The 27,619-nt window shown below is 36.6% G+C and overlaps 1 protein-coding gene across 4 annotated transcripts; it reads right to left on the bottom strand.

Moving 5' to 3' along the window:
- Positions 1-27,521, bottom strand: LOC110830719 (zeta-crystallin). 4 transcript variants are annotated; one of them, XM_022065984.2, is made up of 8 exons: positions 27,445-27,521; positions 26,581-26,852; positions 23,738-23,901; positions 15,126-15,214; positions 14,186-14,400; positions 12,711-12,806; positions 11,091-11,284; positions 1-6,911 (listed from the first exon to the last, which is right to left on the bottom strand). In XM_022065984.2, exons 1-7 carry the CDS (start codon positions 27,515-27,517, stop codon positions 11,123-11,125), a joined length of 1,071 nt encoding a protein of 356 aa, XP_021921676.2. In that variant the 5' UTR covers positions 27,518-27,521; the 3' UTR covers positions 1-6,911; positions 11,091-11,122. The 4 variants fall into 4 exon arrangements, with proteins under 4 accessions (XP_021921676.2, XP_021921683.1, XP_021921687.1 ...); XM_022065991.2 differs by having other exon boundaries at positions 27,423-27,518; XM_022065995.2 differs by lacking the exon at positions 27,445-27,521 and adding an exon at positions 27,277-27,412.
- Between the last annotated feature and the right edge of the window lie 98 nt (positions 27,522-27,619).

Raw genomic sequence — 27,619 nt, 5'->3', positions numbered from 1 at the left:
TAACACATAAAAGTGATAATTCATCTACAACTATGACCAGTACAGCGATGTATAAAACTAGACCCTTTTTAAAACAATTATACACTTATTATAAATACAGTGTAAATACCTTTGTATGTGCAATTTAAATTCACAAATATGACACACTACGATTAAAGTAGAATCTTCAGTAAACGTATACATAAATATTTTATGGCCTGTATCGATTACGACTTTTACTTAATTGCATTGAACCTAATTTCTGTCATCAAGAAAGCTTGGTTCAGAGGTGAACAGAGGAAGACAATATACATCGATTCCCACTTTGTATTTATAAAGGGGTGGAACAGAAAGGCACCCCAAGTACATACTTTACAAATATTCCTGCCATGTAAAATATCTGGTTTTGACTTACAAATAAATATAGAACATATATTTAAGTAAAGAACTGACAGTACAAAGCCCAAGTGACTGTATCTTAGTTTATTTTAAGTTACATTCTCAACTGCATAAATTATTTAACATCAAATGGGAGGATGTCGTGTATAAAAAACGTGGCTGTGGACCGTTTTCAGACGCTATCCGAGCATTTGCCTGGTGGAATAATGACGATCATGACAAATCTCAGTCAAAACGTCAACTTATTGGCATTGAGAACCGAACCCAGGACCCACCAAATATAAAGCAGGAGTTCTAACCACCGCAGATACATCAAACTTTCAATCAGACCTACCGTATTGTAGATTACCAATGATAAAGATGTTAAAAGCTTTTATGTGAACAAAACGAAATACGAGTAAAAATCAGCGGAAACTCCGTACTACAGCTTTCTTTCCCTCTTACACAGTATCAACCAGACTTTATGCAAAATCTAACAGATGCTAAGACCATTAATGATTAACAATAAAAATGCGAAGGAAATTGTTTAAGGAACTGCGACAGCATCTGAAGAGCTGCAGTGAAAGAAACTGTAATCCTCAAAATGCTTATGTAAACAGGTCCCTGGTTTGAATCTTGGTCATAAACCTAGGGATTCTGACTGGGGTTTTCCATCTTCTTTCTCAATTCATCTATAAAAATAATAGCTTAAAATATAAGGAGACCAAGGCTTGACTTTTGGCTGTCACGCCATAGAAGAATTGTTTCATCCCATTTCCTGTTGCGCTCAAAATAATCATCTTGTATGACGCAAAACTTCTGCAGCTGATACGGTGTAATGAAATAAACTAAGAATACTTGTAAGTTTCATTGTCAGTACCAGTTCACTTCAAGATAAAGAAACAGGTATTCTTTATCGGATGCAGAATTACGGAAAAATCTGAAGAAAAATGGGGTTTGAGGTTAAAAACGGCATCGAGGATGATCGATCATGTCTTTTGGGCAACCCAGATCACCACCAACTTAGGAAGGGGGCACTGCATTTCATAAACATGTGCCCAGAGTTTCCCAAACAAGAGTACATGTCACCTTTTCTTATTAGGCAGTTTCAAGATTTAAAATACGCGTCCACGGTCCAATATCAGTTACGATAGTCAATTTGGTGGGACAGATTCGTAGACATCGGCAAACATCCTGGCATGTGAGCTCAGAGCAGTAATGCCCAAGCCTTATTGAAAACATTTATCTCAAGTTTCAGTTCTGCATACGCTAAACTTCAAACAAATTAACCTCAGAAATGTCAGCACAATTTTGGAGATCTAAAACCAATCACATACGTAATAAATATGTTTAGAGTGCTATCTCAGTATACAGACAATTGTTCAAGGTTCAATGACTTAGAGAAAAATCCTCACTACACCACAAAGACTACACCAAAGTTCTCCAAAAGTACAGTTTTAGATTATTTGCATTTTGCAAATTTCTGTGTATCTCTTTTCTGTGATACTGTAACATACTTTAACACATCTTTATCAGAACTAACTCGTACCTTTAATATTATTAAAAAGTGCCACTATGAACAATTAAAGCCCCTCTTTCACATTTAAAAAATTATTACGCACCTGTCTGTACAACATCTACGTCTTCGATCTACAATGTTCTTTTCTAATTTTGGTACCTGTACGACTATTTATTTTGAAAAATTGTCAAAACGATTTCCATCTCTCTTCCACATTACCGTATTTTTCAATTATTTCTTTCAAATTATTTAGAGCTCATTCGTTATTCTTTGTACAGGTAGCCCTCGATTTGCGCCGATTTTGAAACCAGCAAGTCTTTTTGAAAAAAAATTACTATTATTTATAACGTTTTCCAATGTTTCTCGTACTGATTCTTATACCAAATCGTAATTCTTACATCGCTGATTTTGAATAAAAATTATAAATAGTCATCTCTGCAATTACGTATGTTTCGTCAACGCAAATTTGCTCCAATGAGATCGATGAATCGATAAAAGCTTTTTTGTGAATTGCAAACTTTTGCATATGCGAGTTTTCTCTTATGCAATTTCATTCCTCGGGCTTTAAACTTTCAAAGGATTAATTTAATTTCTGCGGAGGTCCCGGGGTTATTTTTACTACGCGATTCTCTATAGGTCAGTGTCTTACATGAATGCAACTATCGCATAACAGCAGAGATCGCTGTCACTCCCGGGGACCAACGAATTGCCGACTGTAAGTGTATAAAATATATTTTTTAAATTCCCTTTAATTTATTTACGTTATTTCAGAGCTTCAAATGTAATGCCATTATATTACTCGTCAATGTTTGGATGCTCGAAAGGCATGTCATTGACTTCCCATTGATTTACATTATAAAAAGAGTTTCAATTTACGCCGGTTCGTCCAGGAATGCATCCCCGGCGTAAATCGAGGGCTACCTGTAATGAAATAAATCTTATACATATTTGAAAATCATTAATTTGCTGTCCACATAGGCCAATAATTTAAAATTAAAAAATTCCAATTATCAGAGATATTCAGACAGCTGAACATACTTGATAACAGTATCTATATACGACCATGATCTTACAAGTGCGTACATAACCTAAATTTGAATATATCACGGCAGTCAGTCTGAAGATGGCTGTCTTCTGGGTTGTTGCTGTGTAATCTGGTAGAAGTCTATCGACGTTTCAGAGGTCCTTGCTGCCTCCATCATCAGAGCAATTGCCCTGATGATGGAGGCTATAAGACACAACCCTGAAGACAGTCATCTTCATATGTTATGAATTCAAAGCTACGTCTAATGACGAAGAATTTATAATTACTACATATCATTCTTATTAACATTCACGCTATCAACATATTTACGCACACAATTTTTCTGCTCTAATTTTGGGTAAGAAATAATTTTCTCAACACAAAATTTATCTTCTAGTTCATTACAAATGCAGAGGCGAGCAAACTGAATATCACGACTATTTCCTGTGCTTTCAAACTTCGCAGTTGAAATTGCTTTGTTAAATAATTTATAAACCAATAAGAACAATGAACATCTCATCTCCTGATATGTAATTTGAGAGATTGGAAGATTATGACACCGTAGCAATCTGTAAATAACAAATTTAAAATTTCAATCAATACACTGATTTTGTCATCGTACGTATCTTTTATAAGCGAGGCATTCTTTGACAAGCCGAGAATACTATCGACTTTTCAAAGAATTTCCTGCACCAAATGCGAGTGAATCTTTATAATAATTCTTACACAAAACATCAGAATCCAAATTCCGCAGTCTAAAAGCGTATAATGCAGTGCTGCCACCGTTACAAAAGAGCCCATCGGATGTCAACGTGTCCTTTAAACCAGCAATTCCATTCTTCCGGTCTCATAAAAGAATCTTAGATCGTGTGTTACATGGATTTAAGTCAAGATTCAAAGGTAAATCCCGGAGGATCTCAAAGCTGATTTGCAAGTCATTATCACTGCTTATGCGAAACACTGCGAATCTACAGAGAACTAATAACTGTTAATCTTTATTACGTGTTAACAGCAGATTTAAACTCTCGTACTATGGGGTTGTCGGCCAAACTTAATAATTCTAGGGTTAACGAAACACTCAAGATGTTGTTTTCGCCTGGATTAACCCTTCAAAGCCAAATATGATATAAATAATATTTAAATATTCAGTTCCTAACACAAATAAAATATACGTCTCCATTACAAACGTCAGTTGGTTAATGATGGTTATTGTAAAAATCACACGAAAAAATGTTATATCAGGGAAGGAAATAGTTTTTTTTATATCTCAATATAATTTGTCTTGGTTTTTTTTAAAATGTTTTATCAACGAGTGATTATGAATTATGAATCTGGAAGGAGGTGATCATAGTCTTACGATACTGTCCTAGCATTTGTCTGGATGGTTTGAGAGAAAAATAATACAGACAAGCAAAGCAAAGTTTACTACCAGAACACTGCGATGTTTAGTGAATACCAAGCCCTGAAGCTGAAGGTTTGCTTCAGACTGTACTTTTCTAGTCAGACCCAGCGGAAATTACGCGTACTCAAGCAGGATTTTAGCACAGCGGAGTGACGGAGATATAAAATTCTAGTCAAAGATCGAAGTTCGAAGACAGTGAAAGCCACACGTGGCTCTTTATCCCAAAACAATTAAAAAGTAATAATACTCGGTCAGTCTGAGATTGAAAGCACCTCCGACTCCATGAACGCCACATTCAGAGAAAGACACAGAAGAAAGTGATTGCTGTATCAGCCAAGTTCGACAGAAGTCCAAAGAAACGAAGAAAATTCAAACTGAACTCGTGAAGAACTTCGACTTCAGGCGTGCAAAGCCCACTGTGACCGACAACAGATTCGGAAGACTGCGGAATATCGCTCGAATCTAAAAGTTTGTGACGATAGTGCGTTTTTAAAATAAAAAGTTCTCTGGACGTTTCACGTCGTCTAATAAAATCATAAAATTGCACGACGTTTCGGAGATGGGACTCTATCTGCGAAACGTCGAGCAATTTTATGATTTTATTAGACGACGGGAAACATCCAGAGAACTTTTTATTTTAAAAACCACGGAATATTCTCAATTATGTTACCATCAAGTGAATGTCGGACAACAAGGCAAAAATGTGCACAAAATGCAGCCGACCAGTACGTGGAGAATTAACTCTAAAACAAACCTTCTTAATTAAATCCGAAGGTTTTTGATTATGATATATTACAATACTGATAATACTGGATTGTGGCCAACACCCAAATTCTTAACAAAATATTAGGATCATGGATAAGAAACCCATTTAATTATAATTCTACTGGAGCCGATAACAGCGGCCACAAAGTGTGGACTGCTCAGAAACTGGAATCCATACTCTTCGGTGATATTCTGTCCTAACCCTCCAGCAAAGTTGCGACTGTTCATAAGAAAAGGAACGACACAAACCAAAGTTAAAAACACATATTAATTTGAAATTTCAGGTTCTCGTGGCAAGGAATTTGGAGACGGTTATCTTCTCTGTTGTTGCACTCAGTACGCCGATAGAAGTTTGATGAATTTTGAAAGTTCCTGCTACCTTTATCATCAGGGTATTAATGGAGGCAGAAAGTACTTCTAAAACGTCTGTAAACTTCTACCAGATTACATGGCACATCAACCAAGAACACAACCACTCTGTCATCTCCAAACATTTGTTTGTACAATTCTCTTCCTTAACTAACAAACTAACTAACTAGATGGCTTACGGAACCCGAAGGTTCATCACCGAGCTAACCAAAGCCCTCCACCGGACCCTGTCCTGGACCAACAAAATCCAGTCTCCTTCGACTCCTATCTCCCATAGATCCCGCCTGAGATTATCCTCCCATCTACGTCTAGGTCTCCCCAGAGGTCTCTTCCCCTCAGGCTTCCCAACCAATACACGGTACACACCTCTTGTCCCATCCATGCGCGCTACATGCCCAGCCCAATTCTCTTCCATAAGGAAAACCAACTCTCAAATTCTCAGACAGAAATAACAAATTTAATTTTCATTCCGCGTTACTTTCGAAAAATTATTTTCATTACTTCGCTTTTGTCACTGCCTTTCATTAATGGAATTTGAATTCCGTATCTACGCAACATCCATCATTAAGAACAAACAGCATCGTCTCCGACACCACCAACTGTACAAAGTCAAATTTTCTCACATTTTTTCTTAAGATGACAGTGGAGGGGGGGGGGGGGGGGGGGAATCCAAATTCACTTATTGAGATAAAAGTTTTATTTTCACTTTAATAATACTGTATTCCATTTTCAGATTAGCATTATCCTGCACGCAATACGTCTGATTTGCTTAATGTTCAGATCAGTATGAAATTGAAGAACGTAAGAAGGGTTTAGTTTCCCGTTATTTTGGTGACGTTTCATTGGTTTTCTGAAGTACGCAAGAAAGGTACATACTGTTTTGAACATTTTAACATAAGGACACGCGACGCATAAAAGCACCACAATGAGTAATTGTACAGGCTATCGCGCATAAAGTACGCCAAGACTTCGGTAATCCATCACCAGATCATTCGTCCAGCCTCGCTTTATGTCTTCTTGCAAGCGTTTCGATTAACAAAATTCACGCGGCAGACAACGCGGAAAATCCGATACTGGCCGAACGTTGCTGTTTTCAGTCAATAAACTGCATCCGGCAGACTCCCTAATCTGGATGTGTGCGAGTTTTATCCGAAGGGTGGGGAATATCAAGCCAGAAATCTACATAAATTATTCAGATTCTGGAGGCCTTGCAAATTGAAATTATAATTTGTTAGAATTTGTCACGTCGGCGCGAAATCGTACGCTTGAATGTTCGAGGACCTCACATTCAGTGATCAATGTAATTTCAGGTAAGTATAACGACGTAATTCATAACACTTCTCAAACACTGACGGAATCTCCGATCATACTGTTCAGCCGCGTGCATCCATTGTCTTATCTGAGAGAAGATGGCCACTGGATGGTGTCTTGCAGTGATGAGGCGATACACGAAAGAACGAACCTCCTTGTACGCACTGCGAAAAAACAGACCAAGCTTACAAACTGTACTGTGAGTCAGAACATTTCCTTTAAGTGTCAAATTTGTATGAAAATTTAGTAAACCCAAATAGTGAAAGATCTGAAAAATAAATAGTTAACATACACACAGACAAATGGAATAATTTACGGATACTCTGATAGAATAACATTAAGGAATACACATTCAAAATGACGTAAGACATCAGCCGAACCAGACGCGCGTATGGGACGGCACATCACAGAAGCAGCTAAAATGAAGACATTAAGACATTTAGCAGGACGAAAAGCGACTATTTGGACATCCCTGATTGACACAAAAAAAATAATACAATATTTTTATTTTCCGTCTATACACAAACTTAAAATAATGTTGTTTAAAATTATTTAAAATTATAACATTCTCAGTAGACACTGCATCTTGTTACATTTTTTGTATCGATGACATGTTTCAATGTGTATCACATCATCATCAGGTCTATCAATTTTAATATATTTTAGAAACTGTTGTACATCTTGCGTTGCGTTTGTTGATTATTTTAATTTGTTTAATTTTAAGTTTTTTGTCTCTTCCTTTTGATTTGGAGGTTGTACTTGGATGTTTTATATCGGGTTGTAATTGATGTGTTCTGTGTCCGATATTAAGAGACGGTAAACTGCCTTAAAATTAAACAAATTAAAATAATCAACAAACGCAACGCAAGATGTACAACAGTTTCTAAAATATATTAAAATTGATAGACCTGATGATGATGTGATACACATTGAAACATGTCGTCGATACAAAAAATGTAACAAGATGCAGTGTCTACTGAGAATGTTATAATTTTAAATAATTTTAAACAACATTATTTTAAGTTTGTGTATAGACGGAAAATAAAAATATTGTATCAATAAAACACAAACATGACGCAATTAAGATATAAAAAAATAATAATAAGGCAATAAGAAATATCTGGAGAAATGATAAGTACCTAATGCCTTATAGTAAAGGGACATAAGAAATGACTGGGTGGTCGCAGTGACGGCGGGGCGGGGGGGAACTCGAAACAGAACTACACCAAACTGGACCACGTTTTGGACGACCACTTTGCTACCATCGTGAGGAACTAATAGAATATAATCTGACACATCTCACGGGATGTTTCCGAGCTTCCTCACAAATCTGTGTATTACAATTAGCTTACAAGCGCAAAATAGTATTTTCATAATATTTCCAACTACCACGCTGCAACGTTACACGTTACACACAAAAGTTGAAGAATTTAACCAGATAAATATTTTATAGTATCGTCATAATGAGGCAACGGGCTATTCATGAGAAACGTAATTAAACGTTTGGAAGACCAAGTAGGTGGGGAGATAACTTTATGATACACTTAACTTTGATACTTTGACGAGTGCCTGAGCACTGCGGGTCCCAACTTTTCGTTGGCTTTGATCTATTAAACATTCGGTAGGACTCCTTGGACGAGGGATCGGCCCGTCGCAAGGCCTCTACCTGTGCGCAGGACAGCACAACACAGAAAGACGCGGACAAACATCCGTGGCTTAAGTGGGATTCGAACCCAAGGTCCCAGCGACCAAGCAATACAAGGCCCTCGCGGCCACTGAGACTTTATGATAGATCTTAAGGAACTAGGCTATGAGGATAGGAGGTGGATGAAGTGGCTCGTTATCATGCTAAATGGTGGGCTTCTGTATTAGTGGTGTTGAACTTTTGGGTTAGTTAGTATGAAGAAAAATACAGTTGAGCATACCATAAAGAGAAATCGAATGTCCGAGAAAAAGCACAAGATTCAAACCAGGTACTACTGAAATACAACAACTGATTAATATCTATGCAACAAAACAATTCTGAATCATGTCCGCACTACTTGCAAAATAATTTTAACGAAACAATGAAATATAAAACAGCATTTTAATAACACTTTATATGTGGTCTTATAACAAGTGCCTGACCTTTTATGGGAATTTACAGCACACTTGCAATCCAGAATTTCATTATCAGTAACAAGTATAATATGAATTAAGTCATTCTGGTTAGTTAACTTTGAAACCAAAGCCCGTCTGAATGATATTTAAAAATCCAGTCTGAACTGCAAAGAAAACGCGACACTTCACCATTACAAAGATCAACCGGTTAACGCTGCTCGAAGAAATTATCCCTGTACACACTGAGAATCGTACGAAACACATAATTACAAAATTCAACATTACTGACTGTTAAAGCAGGTGGTACATATAGTTACCACTAGGCTATAAAGGATTAAAAGAACAAAAAAGGTCAGTTTACTAATTGTCTGATCAATTTTATGCAAATGGTGTGGGCAGCATCAACATAAGACAAATGACCTTGGCTTGTGTGTCGCACAGTACGCTAGGGGTGGAGCTTCAATTCTAAAGGGTTCTGACGACGGTAGATGACACTCAAAATTATTTGCACTGTTTTTTCTTTAGAAACCCACGTGACAGAGACTAGCTCTAGGTACTTCTCACCTGAAGATAGAGACAGAACCAGCCTCCGAAACGTCCTGACAATGAATAATTTTAAGTTTGGGTAGACCTGCTTTTGATATCACTTTTATACTGTGGTACGCAATTGGTTTTGGGTTGCATTTTAAATGGTACATCCTGTAAACGGGCTGCCGTTCGGCAACATTGCAAGCACATCTGAGTGTTTGGCATGTGGTGGATTCAGCAATTATTTCTGGGACAATCCCACGCAGTTGCCGAGTAGTAGGAGTTTTATTACCATGGAAGTTATAACATAAACATAATAACATAGCATGTTTAAGTTATAAGTTTTTTTAAAGTGATACTATTCACAGCTTAAATTTCACGTTCTAGAGGGCTACACATCCTTGAGTCACAATGGCACGGAACAAATCTATTCTTACTATATAGTTCACTGTCTCAATAATTACTTCGACCAAGAAATAACCGAATATTTATACGGAATGACAGTGACAATTATCCAAAAGACAAAGGTGTCCCCATCATAGAACAGGTCATTCATCACTACTGGCTTCTGACTGTGGATTCCTGGGTTCACTCCCAGGGCAGTCCATGTTAGATTTTTGGTGGACAAAGTAGCACTGAGACAGGTTTTCCTCTCAGTCCTTAAATTTTCTCGTTTCAGTATTATTCCAGTGTCGTTCAAAATTCACTCGTATATCATCTGGGTGATGGGCTCATGAGTGACCACAGTTCCACAGAGACAAAGTCTCCCACCCAATATATCACAAACAATAAAATAATAAAACAGATTACAAAGGATAAAAAATTTCTGAAGTCACACTAACCAGCCTCACAGTAAGATCTACCATCTTGGACCAAAAACAGCAGCGCTGTCCTTTACTTTACAGGAGGTTCTGAAAATTAAACCTTAGAAGCCAAAGTGGGATCTACATGCACCACTTGTATGGTTTTCAGTATAAAGGGTGATTATTTCCTTAAGCACCATTAACCAGTCGATCTTTGTAACAGTGTCGTGTTTTCTTATCGGTACTTCGAATAAATTCTTAAATATTATCTAGACACAATTAGGCTTCAACGGGTTAAAAAAGTTAATGAAGAACTCAAGTCCACTGATTATCTTCATGGTATGTTTCGTGAAATACGTCAAACTGGTCTGATCACCAGCGCATACACGGACCCAACAAGAGGCCTTCCGCACGCTCTCACGAGTAAATTTGAAATGTTTCTCTTCCAGTCAATAATCATATAAATGTGACAGACTGCTGGATTACTGTGCATTTTTCTACACGAACAGCCGAGACGGGTTCTTACGTCACTGAATTTTTAAACTAAACAGAAAACGACTTCATGGGTCATTAAGAACATAAGCATAAAGTGCCATCAACTTTAAGCATGGGCAAGAATTCCCTCTCAGATTATTACATGAAAGTGCAGCTTTAAAAATATTCTAAATGCGTATCTTTCGTTACAAGCAGAAGAGTAAAATAAATTTATAAATATTTACTTTCCTAATTATAAATGTAACTGTTAACACTAAGCAGGTCACTCTCTGCTTTACTTATATTAAAATACCATTTATTTGATGAATGATCATTCTTAGTCTTACCAATACCTTTCCTCTAACTTCCATTAAAATTCTGATATCCCCCTAGAGAAATCCTGTGCAGCTTAAAGGTTAAAGCATCAGAGTTCATTACCTGTACGTGCAGCCGATCCTGGGCTTGCCCGGTTACAGCTTGAAGACTAGCTTTCCTCTGGCTCCAATATTGTGAATGATATCATGGTGAGCTTCCGCAGCTTCGTCTAGCGTGTATTCTCGTGCAATCACTGGATTTACCCAACCAGACTCTATCCCCTTTAAAATCACTTCTGCAGTCTCTTGAGTCTCCTCCTAGAACAAACACACGCAACAACGCAGAATGAAACACTGTCTAATGAGTGAAATTTCAGGTTGCGCCACGTAGCATGACAGAAGTGTGCCGACATTTCAGAGATGAAGATTCCTGTCTTCTGGGTTGTTGCGCTGTGTAGTCTGGTCGATGTTAACCAACGTTTCAGAGGTCATACTGCCTCCGTCATCAGGGCAAATCTTCATACTCCGCTGTGAAAACCTCTAATTATACATTTCAGATGTGCTTGATAATGGAGGCAGCAAGCACCTCTGAAATATAAATAAACTCCTACCATACTACATGATGCAATAACCCAGAAGAGAGCCATAATCAACTTCTATCGTCTTCATATGCGTTTCTTATTTCCTTGCAGATTACTGCAATTCTGCTCTACTACTAATACTACATTAAAAATGCACTGTAATATTCCATCACCTCATTTCATACCTTGCTTGTTACAAAATTTAGCTATCAATGAGTGATGGAACACTGAAGTTTTTTTTAAATCTACTTAAAAGATTTTGTTCTCAAATACTCGTAATCTTTATCTTTAAACATGCCTGACCTGTAGTAGTTCTACATAGAAATCACTGTCATTGGTCAACAAACAATATTTATTTCAAATCCTAAAGTTCGTGACGATGGTGAGCTATTTAAATAAAAAGTTCCTTCGATATTTTCCATCATCTAGTAAAATAATAAAATAGAACAACATTCTATTGTATTATTTTACTAGATGATGGAAAATATCCAAGGAACTTTTAATTTAAACAATATTTAACTGCATATTCAAATAATAGTTTCTGTTACAAAAATGATCAGAAAAATATAAATTCCCTTGTATTTTAAGTATTCCATTCTTCTTCTTCAAACAAACAAGAAACTGTGCTGTGCCAAAGAAATGTGTTAAGACTGAATTCCGAAGTTAAAGCATTTCTATGGTGATCTGATGATTCATGTTTTACTTTGTTTAAAACTTATTATTTATACAGCATTTCATTAAATTGTGTTATGGAACACAATAAAGTTTAATAAATATCCTAAAAATTTAAACAAAACAAATACATTATCTGTTGTGTGATTTCAGGTTCTCAGGTTGGTAGCAAGCAGGAAGATGACGACTGACTTTACCATCATCATCATCATCTTTCTGACAATGAAGGCAATAAGCACCTCTAAAATGGTAGCCACTTTTTATGGTACTACATGGTAACACCCCAAAAGACAGTCATATTCATGCCAGCTTTTCTTAACGTCATATGGTACACCTGGTTTTCAGAGAAAATGTTGAACCTTTAGCAAAAAGTTGAGCAGACAGGTGGCATTTAAAATATTTCTGATGAAACATATTTTCATAAATTCATGAAGAAATCATTAATCCATATTTATGATCATGAAATGTTATTTATTACAGGAATAACTGACCTTAGTTGCACCAGCAAGCATGACGCCAATTATGCTTCCTTCTGTTAACATAAGCGAACGTGGATTCACTTCTACAGTACCTCGACATCCAACCACCTGGAATAAAACACAGCTTATGTTGAAAGTACTAGCATAGAAGATCCTGGGAAGGACATATTTCAATGCCTGAAAAAATTTCACATTCGCCAAGAATGTATTTAAATTAATGGTATTAATTTTGCATTACAGCAAACACTGTATAGGCACACCTCGTTTCAACGCGCTTCGCAGATATTGCGCTTTTTTTACAAATCGAAGGTTTGTGGCAACCCTGCGTCGAGCAAGTCCATCGGCGCCATTTTGCCAACATCACCCGCTCACTTCGTGTCTCTGCGTCACATTTCGGTAATTCTCGCGTTGTTTTTAGACTTAATAGACCACAGTATAGAGTAAACATTACTTTTATATGCACTGGTAAACCAAAAAGTTCATGTGACTCGCTTTATTGCGGTGGTCTGGAACAGAACCCGCAATATCTCCGAGGTATGCCTGTATTTGAAATATACCACACAATTTCATTCATTATATGTACAATACTTCAACATACATATTAAATAAGTCCAGAGGTAAAAGCCATATGTATTTATACATAAGAAGGGAGCTTGGATACAGTCAAGATTAGTGATCATATTACAAACTGGGTTAATGGGGTTTGGTTCCCAGCATGGCAGGATTTTTCTCTTTGTTACAATGTTCAAACAGATCTGGGATCCACCCAGCCTCCTCTTATCTAATAGGCACAGGGGTTCTTTCCTTGGAAGTAAATCAGCTGGAATATAAAGTTAACCACTTGCTCCTGTAGAATCCAGACATTAAGAATGTGCAGAAATATACATCTACACCCCACATGTTTGCAAAGACATTGTGTTTAGTAAAGCACAATTGACTGCTTCACCTCGACCTTAATGACCACGTCGTCAAACACAATATGACGCGCGCACAATACTGATGGCCACAAGAAATTTCATAATTTTTGTTGAAAACATGTTTTTTTACAGGTATAAAACTCAATTACTCAAAAATAAGTAAGAGCCTCTTATACTATTCGAATCTAAACTTTGGCAGTAAGTGAACGTTTTGATATGTATGCAAAACTGTGCACCCAGATCTACGAGAAACAAGTTCGTTTATTTATTTGTTGTTTATTTAACAACCTGCCAGCAGATCGGATTATATAGGATTGAATAAGAGGATGCATAATATATTAGAAAGGATATGGAAAGAAGCAATCATTGCTTAATTTACAATACCGTTCTGGCACACACCTGGAGGAACAGAAGAAAACCATGAGAAACCTCTCGTGACCACCCGAAGAGTTAGCAAGAGTGCTAACCACTGAGCCATGACATTCAGTGCTGGTTCTTAAAAAATGAAACTACTGGGGGTCTCTTTGTATGTAGCAACAGAGTAAAATGTAACAGTTTCATGTAACTTACAGCGACTCGTGCTTGTTGATTCAGCACCGTTAGATCCGCTCCAAGATTTATGTTTGCCAAATTTTCAAGAACCACATTAAACCCGTGACCACCGATCGCAGCTACCGCATTGTTCAAGTAACCCTTTTCTCTATGGTTAAAGACATGATCAGCTCCCACTTTCTTCACCAATTCCATTCCTTCTATGGTACCGGCAGTACCAGCAACGATCAGACCTAATAGGACAGTTCAGTCAGTCATAAAACACCGATTTTAAATTCATTCCAGCCCAACATTTCTGGAATACGATAATGAATGGTAGTATCCGTATGAATAAAATGTTTCATGAAACGCAAGGAAATCATAATGCACAAAAGTATTCTTCATTAACACTGTCAATTTCAAACTTTTAAGTTTCAATCTCTTAGCTATCAATTATTATTTGTTATCATTTATTACAATACTGTATCAGCATCTGACTGAAGGAACCAAGGGAAACACATGCACCATATTATCAAAATCTTGAAAGAAGGTAAAATACCAGTTCCTCTTACCACTGCCACTGACTCACAGCAACCGTGCATAGCGGAAAGGCTGTACCATAGCAGCGAATGATAACAACATGACAACAACAAAATTTGGAGTAAAAAAGATGAGATGAGCGAATTAAATCCCAGGTAGCGGAACACGAAGATTCATCACCGTCAATTCCGAAGCCCTACATTAGACATGATCTTTGTCTCATTATGATTCTTGGCACAGCCCATCGACCTCCCTTGTGAGTCTTAAACAAAATAATGAGGAACTTCATTATTTATATATTTCTCGTAGCAGAAAGATAATCGTGGCATTCTGAATTTGCGGTAATGAACTTTAGGGATATACTATTACACTTATATGATACTAAATCAACTGACATCTCAAATTAAAATGTTAATGTTCGTGGAATTCCTTTACTTGCCGTAGGCCTTAGCAATCTGTACAGCTGCGATTCCAACTGCACCACTTGCTCCATGTACCAGTAGGATTTCTCCAGGCTTGATGTGACACCTGGTAACAAATAACGCAGAATTAAAATTTACTGAACAGGAATTTCGGAATTAAAACACCGTGCTGGCCAGACTGAGTTTGATCGATTGGTCGTATGCTACGGCCAATAAAGGTTAAACAAAACCAATGTTCTGACAGTACAGCCTGATGGTTTAGCATCACTAATACAAATGCCTACCACTGGACCAGTTCCGTCCAACCATCTTGCTTCCTTAACATTCATCTTACGAGTAACCAATCTGCAGATGGGTTTCCATGAAAACTACATATACAGTCTCTGTCACCCCAATCCTAGTGATATGACAGCCAATCACAATCATCTAGAATTGACTACATTAAAAACAACAGGTGACCTGAACAAATCTGAAGTAACTTGTTATATAATAACCTTCGTTCCCCACCCACATTGCCTCTTTTAGGTAAAAATATTTTCATGGGTTTGTGATGTTTCCTCACTCAATGTAAGGGGATCATGTTTCACATCTATACAAAACAACTGTTAAAATTACTGCTTCCTTTCCAGTATAGGCCTCATGGCCTGTTACAGGCAGTACATAACAAGACCCTTCCATCTTCTGAGGGGTCAGCCCAAACACCTATTTCCTTTTGGGTAAAAGTAAAGTAAAACTGTCCCACTATATGCACGTAGGCACCTGGGGGGAGGAGGCGGGGAGAGAGGATGTATAGCTCCTACTCATTCTTGACCTAAGCACTAGATGGGGATGAGTGGTCAGCATTATGCCCCAGCCATGCTTTACCCCGGGAAAGGACCCCGGCTGGGCTTGCCCCAGAGCCAGTATGGATGCAGAGGGTAGAGGAAAAAATCTCTGCCCCTTTGGGGAGCAATCCCCGGTCGTCCAGTCCATGGCCAGTCACTATATTGAGTGAGCTACACCGGCTGATCTTTCCTTTTGGGTGACATTCTAAAATAATTTTCCGTATCCTTCCTGAAATCATTCTGTGCACACATTCTTTCCAGTTTTTCCAGTACTGTTATAAAATCTATTAATGGTGTAATGTTTAGTTGCTTTTCCATAATGTCCATAAGTTCATTTCTTTTGTGATCTAAAAGTCTGTAACCCAAAGTTCTTCTTATGACAAGCATTTCTGCTGACAATGTTTTTTTTATCATTACTTTGGATGGTCCATGATTCACTACCACAAGTGTGTTGATGTGGCAAGAATCTTATAAATTTTAATTCTGGTATATTTTGATACTGGGTTTTGGTTTGATTTATACTTCTAAAAATTTTAAGGGTTTCTGTAAGTAATGGAATAATTTAATCAAAATAATAATAAAAAAAAAAGTTCTCAGAATTGTGTTTCTAAGTAACAGTAAATTATTTATTGGTTTATTTAATAATGATGTGTCAACTGTCTATATCAAATAAAAGAATTGTGCAATAAATTAAGGGTCTGAATTTTATTTTGTACTTGTAAATGTTTTGGCACTCTCTTTATGATCACCGTCCAACTACAATTTTATCACTGAATAAGCTTCAAAGCCTCTTAAATAAATGACAAACACATTGGTGGATTTCTTAACTGTGTTCAATCTTTGGCCTCCCATCAATTGGAAATCAGGGGAAGCTAAGTACGCGCGGAAGGGGAAAAAGTGGAGAATTTCTCAGCCCTTTTTCTGAAACAATTTCTTTGTCACACAATACAAGTCTCAACATGACAAAAGCGGGCAATAACAGCAGAAATACACTGTGAATCAGATGTGGCAACATCACGGACTTCTTGCCTTCCTAAAAAAGCACTCATCACTTCACACCTGCCAAAATATTTAAAGACCTGGTAACTCCTTAAGCAATGAGAAACTGTAGGACATGAGGATTATTATGCTATACACACGCTTGCTTCCTTACAATCATAAATACAAAGAAGCACGGCTAAATGATGGAAGACGCACTTTTGCCATGAGATGTCAGATGCATGCAACATGCACCCGTAAAATCATAAAAAAGAGAGAGAGAGAACCAACCTCTGAACCAAGATTCAAATCCAGAATCTACTCTTCAAAAAGCATGATGCTTAAAATCTGTTCTTTGCTGAGATTAACAGATGCTTCATACAGATATAAAATTACTAAAATGATTGTTTTATATTTTAATATTTAGTGATTTGGACAGAAGACTGGATAGTAAGCTTCTAACTGCATAATATAAAGCATTCACAAATCAATTCTTTGTCAATTCCATTATGAGCCTTATTTTCATACATCATTGATGTTCCAAGACAATTAAACTTGTATCACTTCCAAATTATATTATTACCAATAGTTCCGTATTATGATTCTGGTTTCATAATGCCGACATATTTAGTGTCCATGTATTGTGGGTCCCTTGTCACCACAGCATGGCAAATCCTCAGGCTGCAGATGGAGGAGATGGCCTCCAGACATGGAGGGTAGTTACAAATATATTGAATAAGCAGTTGCTAACAGCTGACAAGGGGCAGTCCTCTAGATTGCAAGTTGGGCACATCACAAAATTAATAAACTGTTGCGAAATCTTACGCATGGCCTCGGACTGGGATGGACGCTTTGCAACGAACTAAGTGAAGGGAAATGGACGTGAGATTTGGCACATGAAATGTAAGGAGTCTGTATGGGGCAGGTTCACTGGGAACAGCTGCAAGAGAATTAGCATGGTGTAAGTTAGAAGATGGCTGTCTTCTGGGTTGTTGCGCCGTGTAGTCTGGTAGAAGTTTACCAATGTTTCAGAGGTCCTGTTGATGGAGGCAGCAAGGAACTCTGAAACGTCGGTAAACTTCTACCAGAATACATGTTGCAACTACCCAGAAGACAGTCATCTTCAGACTCACTGCCGCGAAAACCTCAAATCCTACAAAGTATTAAATAGATTTAGTGAGAGTACAGGAAGCAAGATGGGACAGCGGTGGCACTGCACCAGCAGGCGATTAAACATTTTTCTATGGAAAGGGAAATGAGAATCACATCAGCAGTTATGAGGGTAGAGTGTTTTAATGACAAGATGTCATATATAATACCAAGAGGCTGTTGATGCAAAATTACTGTTCTGAATTTGCATACCCCAATGGAGGATAAAACTGATGATACAAAAGATAATTTATATGAGGAACTAGAGCATGTATTTGATCAATTCAAAAAAAACCAAATGAACATTTTGTTAGGAAACTTCAATGTTAAATTAGGTAGAAAACACATTTTTAAACAGTTGGGAATGAGACTGTATCCAAATCAGTAATGATAAAAGATTTGGAGTAATAAACTTTGCCACATCCAAAAAATCTAACTGTCAAGAGTACAATGTTCCAATACCATAGCATTCATAAATCCTCTCAGACATATCCTGATGGAAGGACACACAATCAGATTGACAATATTTTGAATGGCATTTAAGAGTCATGATGTCAGATCTTTCAGGGGAGCGGACTGTGATACTGATCACTGTCTGGTAGTTTCAAAAGTTGGGGAGAGACTGACAGTAAGTAAATGAGCAATGCAAAAGTCTGATATGGAGAGATTCAATCTCAAGAAACTAAATGAGGTAGAAGGTAAACAGAATCAGGTAAAAATCTCAAACAGGCTCAGAGCTCTGGAAAAATTAGACGATGATGCGAATATCAAAAGATCTTCGGAAACCATTAGAACAAATATAAAAATGTCAGCCAAGGAGAGTCTAGGTTATTATGAACTCAAGCAGCATAAGCCATGGTTTGACAAAGGATGTTTAAAAAACTAAGAGATCAAAGAAAACAAGCCAAACTGCAATGGTTACAGGATCCAAGCCAAATAAATGGAGACAATCGGGACAATGTATTATGTGAAGCTAGTAAACATTAAAGGAACAAAAACAGGGACTATCTGAAAGACAAAATTTGCGAGCTTGCAACACATAGTAAGAGCAAGAATATTAGAGACTTACACAAAGGTATAAATGAATTTAATAAGGGTTACATCCTAGAAGTAACCTGGTAAAGGGTAAGAATGATTGGCTTCCAGATTCCCACATTTTCAACAGATGGAAGAATTACTTCCCTCGGCCACTGAACGTTCTTAGGGTTAGTGATGTTAGGCAGACAGAAATATGAACAGCTGAGCCACTGGTACCTGAGCCTAGTCATTTTGAAACTGAAGTTGCTATTGTTAAGTTGAGGTATAAATGGCGAAGTAGTGATCAAATTCCAGCAGAACTTATTCGAGCAAGAGGTGCAGCATTACGATCTGAGATACATAAACTCCTTACTTGTACTTGGAATAAGGAAGAATCTTCTCAGCATTGGAAAGAATCTATTCTTGTATCAATTACACGAAGGGCGATAAAACTGACTAGTAATTATCGAGGCATATCACTTTTATCAACTTGATGCAAAATGCTATCCAACATCCTCCCCTCACAGTTAAGTTTATACGTAGACAAAATCAGTGTGGGTTTCGACGTAATATGTCAACTACTGATCAAACTTTTTTTGTATTCATCAGATAATAGATAAAACATTTGAAAAGAATGAGACAGTACATCAGCTGTTCATAGACTTCAAGAAAGAAGGGCAGTATTTTACAATATTCTCATTGAGTTTTGGAATACCCATGAAACTAGTTCAGCTTATAGAAATCTGTTCAAATGAAACCTATAGTAAAGTCCATATAGGTAAACATTTGCCTGACGCGTTTCCTATTCAAAATGGTCTGAAATAAGGAGATGCTCCATTGTCATTGCTCTTAAACTTTGCTTTAGAATATATTATTAGGAAGGTACAAGCAAATCAGGTCGGACTGAAACTGAATGGGACACATCATCTTTCAGTCTATGCTGATGTAAATCTATTGGGTGATAACAAAAGTAGCATAAAGAAAAACACAGAAGCTAGTAAGGAGGTTGGTCTAGAAGTAAACACAGAGAAAACTAAGTATATGTTTCGTCTCGTCACCAGAATGCAGGGCAAAATCATAACACAAAGATAGCTGATCGATCTGTAGTGTTTTGACTCATGTTTCTACGGAGCATACTTCTATTAGACGTAGTGAGATGCATGTGGATAGCAGGCAGTTCTCATGGATCACCCAATGCTTTGTTTCCACATGGAATAAAGTTAGTTTCCTAACTCGCTTACCTAATCATGCACTTGGCAGTTTTCCCTGGAGAAAACTCGGTGGTTCAGATTGTTGCAATTAAAATCATGATTTAACAAAAACAGGAGGAGAGGGCAGTTGATTCTTGACATCCAAACTGGGTGGATGTAAAACACCACTACCAACGTCATGGCAATGGCTAAGCATAGTCATTTACAGGCAAGCCACGGAATGTCCGAATTTGTTTGCCAAAAACTAAGACGGGATTTACTAAATTGAGCAGGCAAAGCGAAGGTACTGAATGTGTACAACTTCTGGCTCCGTTAGTGGTGAGAAGGCTCCGAACTATTTTACAATTAAGAACATCAAAACAGTTTTAGGGTAGAGAACTGCATGCACAAGTGTCATCTTTATAGATAGCAAGCCCCAGGCATTTAAACTACTTTATTTATTTTTAAAGTTTAAATGAGTCATGTTTGTGTTTTATAATTAAAATATATAATATAATTCAGGTCTATACACAAACTTTATTTACAGATGTTAAAATTTAAAATTTGCGCTATTCATAGTTACTACAATGTTACAATACTGCGCCTTCATTTACTACATGTTTCGATGCGTAGCATCATCTTCAGGTTTTCCTTTAAAACTACTTTATATTACAATGCAAGTTGTGCGCAGTATTGTAACATCGTAGTAACAACGAATAGCGCAAATTTTAAATTTTAACATCTGTAAATAAAGTTTGTGTATAGACCTGAATTATATTATATATTTTACTTTATTTATATTGTATCTTTCCTCTTTGTAAATTATAAGGCCTAGTTTGTAAGACAATAAATGAGTGTGTGTGTGTGTGTGTGTGTGTGTGTGAAACTGCTGCCTCTACATTCTTCAGCTAGGATTTGACGACTTGTTCCCTATATCCTGGACTAGGAGCGAACTCCAGAAGTGCCTAGGCTTAGGGAAACGATTCTGCGCAGCGATCGGGAAAGGCTTTGCTACCCTCACAAATTGTAACCAGACTCAACCTCATAACATTACAGATCATTTGAAAGTGTGGCTACGTTCAGATATTTGGGAGTAACCATAACAAATCAAAATTTGAGAATGTGGGTAACGCTTGCTGCCATTCCGTTCAGAACCTTTCATCTTTCATCTGCTACCTAAACCTAAAAATGTAAAGATTAAAATATACAAAACTATAATTTTTCCTGTAGTTTTGTATGGCTGTGAAACTTGGTGTCGAACACTAAGGGAGTGCTGAGGACATTATTTTGACTTATAGGGATAAATTACTAGCAGGCTGGAGAAAGTTACATAATGAGGAGATTCATAAGTTGTACTTTACGTATTATACAATTAGACTGATCAAGTCAAAGAGGATGAGATGGGTAGGGCACGTAGCCCACATGGGAGAAAGGAGGAATGCACGCAGGACTTTGGTGAGCAAACCAGAAGGAAACAGACCACCGGGAAGGCCGAGAATAGTCAGTCTCCAGGCTGAGATTTGAACCAGGGGTCTCCTGAATATGATGCAGAAGTGTCAATCATTCAGTGCATTTATTTTTACTATTTGACAAATGTCTTTGTTAACTTGCAAAATAATTTTTGTTATTCTTTATGGTATTATAATCTGATATACTGATGGAAATTTTATAAGACTAAAAATGTTTTCTGGCTTTTCCTAACTGAATCACATGCTGATGTAAAATCTGTAAATAACTAATGTACTGATGCATTCCTTAAAATCTGCTGAGTGTAAGAGAGTCGAACAACAGTGATTCTATTTAGAAAGACTGAACTGATATGACCAATAATTTCATTCAATGCCACAAAAATAGTTAATTAAATTTTGTATGAACTTGGTCCTCTGGGTTGGAATTAACATCGACTTCACCACCACCACACCATCTCCCACTGTTACTCATCAGAACAGTACTGGTTCATGCAACAAACAAACAAGTGTGTAAATGCATATATCACAGACCAGTCATAACAATGCATTGCATTAAAAGCATAACATGGACCCTGCTGAGGCATAATGAATCTATATCCTGAATTTGTTTAGTATTTTACTGAAACTTTTACTTTTGTAAATTAATGACAAAGATGCCTTCTGTAGCCAGAACTAACAGATACGAAACCACGACCAAATAAGAGGGGTCATTTATAATGTGGTCAGGTTCGAGGAATATGAATCTAACACGAGACAATTTACATTTCCTTTCCAACAGGAGCACAAAAGAGCTACACAAACAAGTGGAATGTCTCTATGTACTGTAAATAAAATTTAAAAGATGAAAGAATAATGATAGGAAAGGTAGCTCTTACTTTTAAACACCAGATAAAAATGTGTGAAAGCAGTAACAGTTAGCAGAGAGTCAATAAAGGGGTGCAAAATGTGTTGAGTTTAGGAATTAAACTTGATGAACTGATCTTCGGAGGGCAATAAACCTATCTGAAAATTTCTTAAACATCTAGGATGTAAGAATGGATAAACGCTACAAAAAGTAACAGGGTAGTTTTGGTACAGTTTTATGACAGAAATAATTTCGAACTTGTGAAACTGTAAACATTACAGCAATGAAAGCAAGTCACATATTAACAAATCCTGGAGCAACAACAACAATAAGGATTTACTAACATGTATCTAAGGTTCATTACCATGTTCAGTTCCTATCCTGAGCCAGATGAATCCAGTTCAAACATCCTACCTACTTCCTTCCTAATGTTAATATTATCCCGCAATCCTTCACAGTGTGTACATATTTCGCATCTCTCCGAAGCACGCTACTTACCCTGCCAAACCCATCCTCCTTGATTTGACCATACTAATATTTGGATAAGAGTACAAATTATGGAGTGTTTCATGTAACTACAGCATGTGACTGTAATCTTGAGACTTGCAGGGAATGCAAGAAGTCCGTAGCGTTAAAGGCTGACGCTATCTTTGCCTCCTTCACCCTGCAAGTCTCAAGGTTACAGTCTTACACTGTATCTACCTCCTGTCATTTCATCCATCTCAAGTCCAGATATTCTCCTAAGCACAATATTCTCGAACACCCTCAATCTGTGTTCTTCCCTTAGTATGAGAGGTCAAGTTTCACACTCATACAACAGATAATATTACAATTCTGTATACGGTAGACTCCCGATTATTCAAGTTGGTTGGGAAATATATTTTCCCAGATAATCTTTAAAAATGAAAATGAATATAAAGGAATAGAAAAATGATAATCGGCAGACCTGGGGAGAAACCTGTTCTAGTGCCAGTTCGTCCACAACATAACTCAGTTGAAGACACCCAATACAAAAGTTGGTAAAAAATAACATCTTAAGTGCAGGTAAAAATGGTACTTCCACATGGAGGTGAGGAGAAACATAATTAACTGTCACATTAAATTTAAGAGAAAACTGTAAAGAACATGCGTAAGTAGAGAAATTAAACGTAGGCTTACTTTGTAACCAGCGCTCTATAGGCTGTAAAGTAGGGGATGTACAGACCGCTTCCTTGGCTAAACGTCAGTTTCTCTGACAGAGGGTACACATTTTCTTCTTCACAAGCAACATATTCAGCATAACCACCATTCTCGGTCAGCAAGGCAAATACGCGATCTCCTTTCTGGAAAAAAAAGTTCTGGATAACCTTTCAAAGCAAGTAACAATCCAGAACATTTCCAATCTGAAGCGCCATTCCCACCATACGTGAAGCTATAGCCATGCATCAAAAGTGTACTGCTACCATGTTAATTTGTTTACTAATACGCCTAGAACAGAGAAAAGCTTATACAACATAATACAAGACATGCATGGTCTATAAAAAAGGAACCAAAAATAATAATTACATATTTTTCAATACAACACACAAAAAGCAATGTGAGACTGCTGTTTCTATATATAACTAACAACACTAAACAAACTATGACAGCTGTTCACTTATTAAAAAAATAACATCTTGTCATACAAATCAGTTATCCTCAACTTACATAAGTTTTAGGACATAAAAATATACTTCAGTAACTTTAAATATTGAACAACTGACTGAATGCAATCAAAATTTGGATATTTCAATGCTTTATAAACCCTAGGTAATGGAAAGTTCTTGAACATCAAATGTATTTGAGTTGTGGTAAGAGAAGAGACGTTGGGTACATACGTTACCTTTCCTGGTATCAGAATTTAACTGCTGAAGGAATTCAATAACCTGAAACTCCATTTATAGTTATACAAAGAAAAACCTGTTCAGTGTTATCATGCGTACTTGTTAAACTTACACAATTAAATTTTTTTCAATAACTTTATGTATGATACTTTATTTTGGTAGGCAGATATGATATTTCTTATAAAATACATATCTTAATAACCTCTTCTGTATTTGTTCTATTTTATTCTGAGACCAAATGATCAATCTATAAACAAGTTTGTTCCTTACTACTATATTAAACAAAAGACAAAGGACATACATATCATTTAGATGTTTTGAGTTTCTCATTATAAAGCCCAACCTCTCATATGCATCATTCACTATATTTATAATGTGTACATGGAAAGACATAAAATAATGACAATACAGAGGTCCTTGATTGATTCTACTCTGTCTAGTATGTTCTAATGGTCCAAATTACATCTTCTGCTGAGGTACATTTAATCATAAAATTTAATTTGTTATTATTTTATTCATATGAATTTATTTTAGTTTCTTTTCAAAACTGTAACTTTGTGAGGTGTTTGGAGTGTAATACTGGGATGGATACTTCCATTTCATTGCATCTATCTAAGTGTTTAAGACAGAGATGTGTAATGACCTTGGTTTTGACACTAATGGGTAATAACTTGCATGGCATTTATGGCTACAGCATGCCAAAAGTCAGTTTGGACATTATGGTTCAATGTTGCACAGCAGACGAATGTTACTGGACCATACACATTAAGGAGTGTGAGGGAGAAACTTTGAAAGAGCCAATTTGAGACCAGAGCTGTATGTAAGTGACTATGTCACTCATTTGAATGTTTCAAACCAGGCACATGACGCTTCGAGCAGCGTGTTGGTTTGACATTCTGCAACAAACTTAAATTAGTGACAGACGCATAATATTCGAGTCTGCAACAAATTCTAAATTTTAACTACATTCATCTTCTTACAACTAGAGTCAAGGTAACATCTGTAGAGTGTTTCTCCATGTATTTACAATTTAATTAAATAAAGGAGCATCATTGTGCATAATATAAATTATTCAGCAATAGCAACAGTCTCTAGTTGTCGGTAGTTACACGCTGTTAACACCCAGAGAAGAATCAAGTGCCTACCTAGTAATCAAGTGCCTATCACCGAGCAGCTATAGCTAATACAAACTCTTCAGTAGATTTTGTGCTGGTTAGTACTAACAAATCATACTTTTTAATATTAAATCCAAGATAATTATTCATACTCAACTTATATACCATATTTATGACCTGTTTTAATTTAATAAATAATTAAAAATAACTTTTTCTGTGTCAATTTAATTACAAAGCTTTACATCATCTGAAGATGACAACCTGAATGTATAACTGTGGCAGGCAAATTATTAATTAATATACAGTAAGAAGACCAAGGGACTCAGGTTATAAACTTGGGGTACTCCTGAACTGTAAATATTTGAAAATAATTCATACTGGCAATGCAATACATTACATGTTGTTTCCTCTAATTACAATAGAAGGCAACAAATTTTAGTACTTTTGATGAGAAACCAAAAAGTGGAAGGTTTTAATAGCATGCTATGATTAATTTGATCAAACATCTTTGCAAAGCTGATACAGATGGCACTGATATGCATACTGTTATGAAATACATTACATATATTCTGACAAAAGATAATTAAACTTGTTGATCTGTGAAGGAAGAACCCATGCTGGATTTCACTTTTGAACATGGCTGAATATGTGACGTTAGAAAATGTGTTTGTGTACTTTTACAATAGCACACATTTCCAATTTTACTGCTATCACCCAGTTTTAAAATGGGACAGATATTGGTGATGGAGTTTTAAAAGGTAAACAAAGGTATGAAGATATCCAGAGGCTTGATACTGATATACCTTCACAAAACTTAGTCAGTTGGTATCTAAAATACTGACCTATGTAGCTGAGGCAGATGCAGGATATATATATGTGTGTGTGTGTGTGTGTGTTGGATAATGGGATTCCAAATCAGAGGGGGGAGGGAAACTGCAATAAAATTGTATAACTGAAAAAATGTCAACATCAAACAATATTATATTCAATATGCTGCTAACAAAATTTATCTTATTTTAAATACCTTCATACTCTTCACACCCTCTCCAACTTCTTCCACTATTCCTGCTACTTCTCTTCCCAATATTGCTGGTAATTTGGGTAAAGCAGCATATGCTCCCTCTCTGATGTAAGTGTCAACTGGATTTATACCAGCAGCATTCACACAAACCAAAACTTCTGAGTCGCCAACCGATGGGATTGGAACATTCTCTAATTTGAGGTTATCGGGACCACCAAATTTGTGAATTCGAAGAGCTCTCATGACTTTATGCAACTTTGACAAATTACTTAAACCTGTAATCAAAGAGAACCTATCACTTTTACAACAGAAATATTGATCTTAGTGTTCAAGGTTAGATACACAATCTGAAGCAATATTTCTTTATTTTCTTTAAGTTACAATATATTATTTCGTCACTGTGCTTGCAGCTGAATTTTTTACTTCATTGCAAACAGTTGTAGGACAATAATTATTTTACAAATCTAATGTAAACAAACAAAAATGATGACACATTATGACAATTTAACTACTCCAGATTACGTATGTTTGTGAGGTGAAACGTCACCAAAGACAGCTACAATATTCACGGAAGAGCGTGTAAAAGAATCTTCTTAAATCACTACAACTGTCATTCAAGCCTGACTGCTTTGTGGGCCACTATATACGAGGATCATTACTATTTACTATCATAAATCGTATTATAATTAGGACCTTGACCTTATCTACGAACTAGTTGGCCTCACAAAAGTACATATCAACTACAGCTGCCATCCTAAACTACAGAGTTTAACAACACGTTCACTGAAGTATTGCATACTATCCGATGCACAAGGATTTCCTAATTAGTAACGAATAAGATGTACCTTATTAAAATATTTCTTATACCTTTGCCATAGACAACCATTCTCACACTGCAAGTACCAACTTTGTTTGTTTTGAATTTTGGTACTGCCAACATATTCGGATAATCTACATAACATATCCCACTTTCTAAATGTTAATTTACTGCCGGGTGCATTAAATCAGATGCTACAGGCACGAGATAGCGTTCTTGCCAGAG

This window comes from Zootermopsis nevadensis, unplaced genomic scaffold (assembly GCF_977971745.1).
Source record: "Zootermopsis nevadensis isolate Lab colony 2312 unplaced genomic scaffold, Znev_1.0 Znev_ptg000003l, whole genome shotgun sequence".
NCBI classification, from domain to species: Eukaryota; Metazoa; Arthropoda; class Insecta; order Blattodea; family Termopsidae; genus Zootermopsis; species Zootermopsis nevadensis.
The sequence above is the reverse complement of the archived record's forward strand: the minus strand, read 5'-3'. Positions and strand labels throughout refer to the sequence as shown.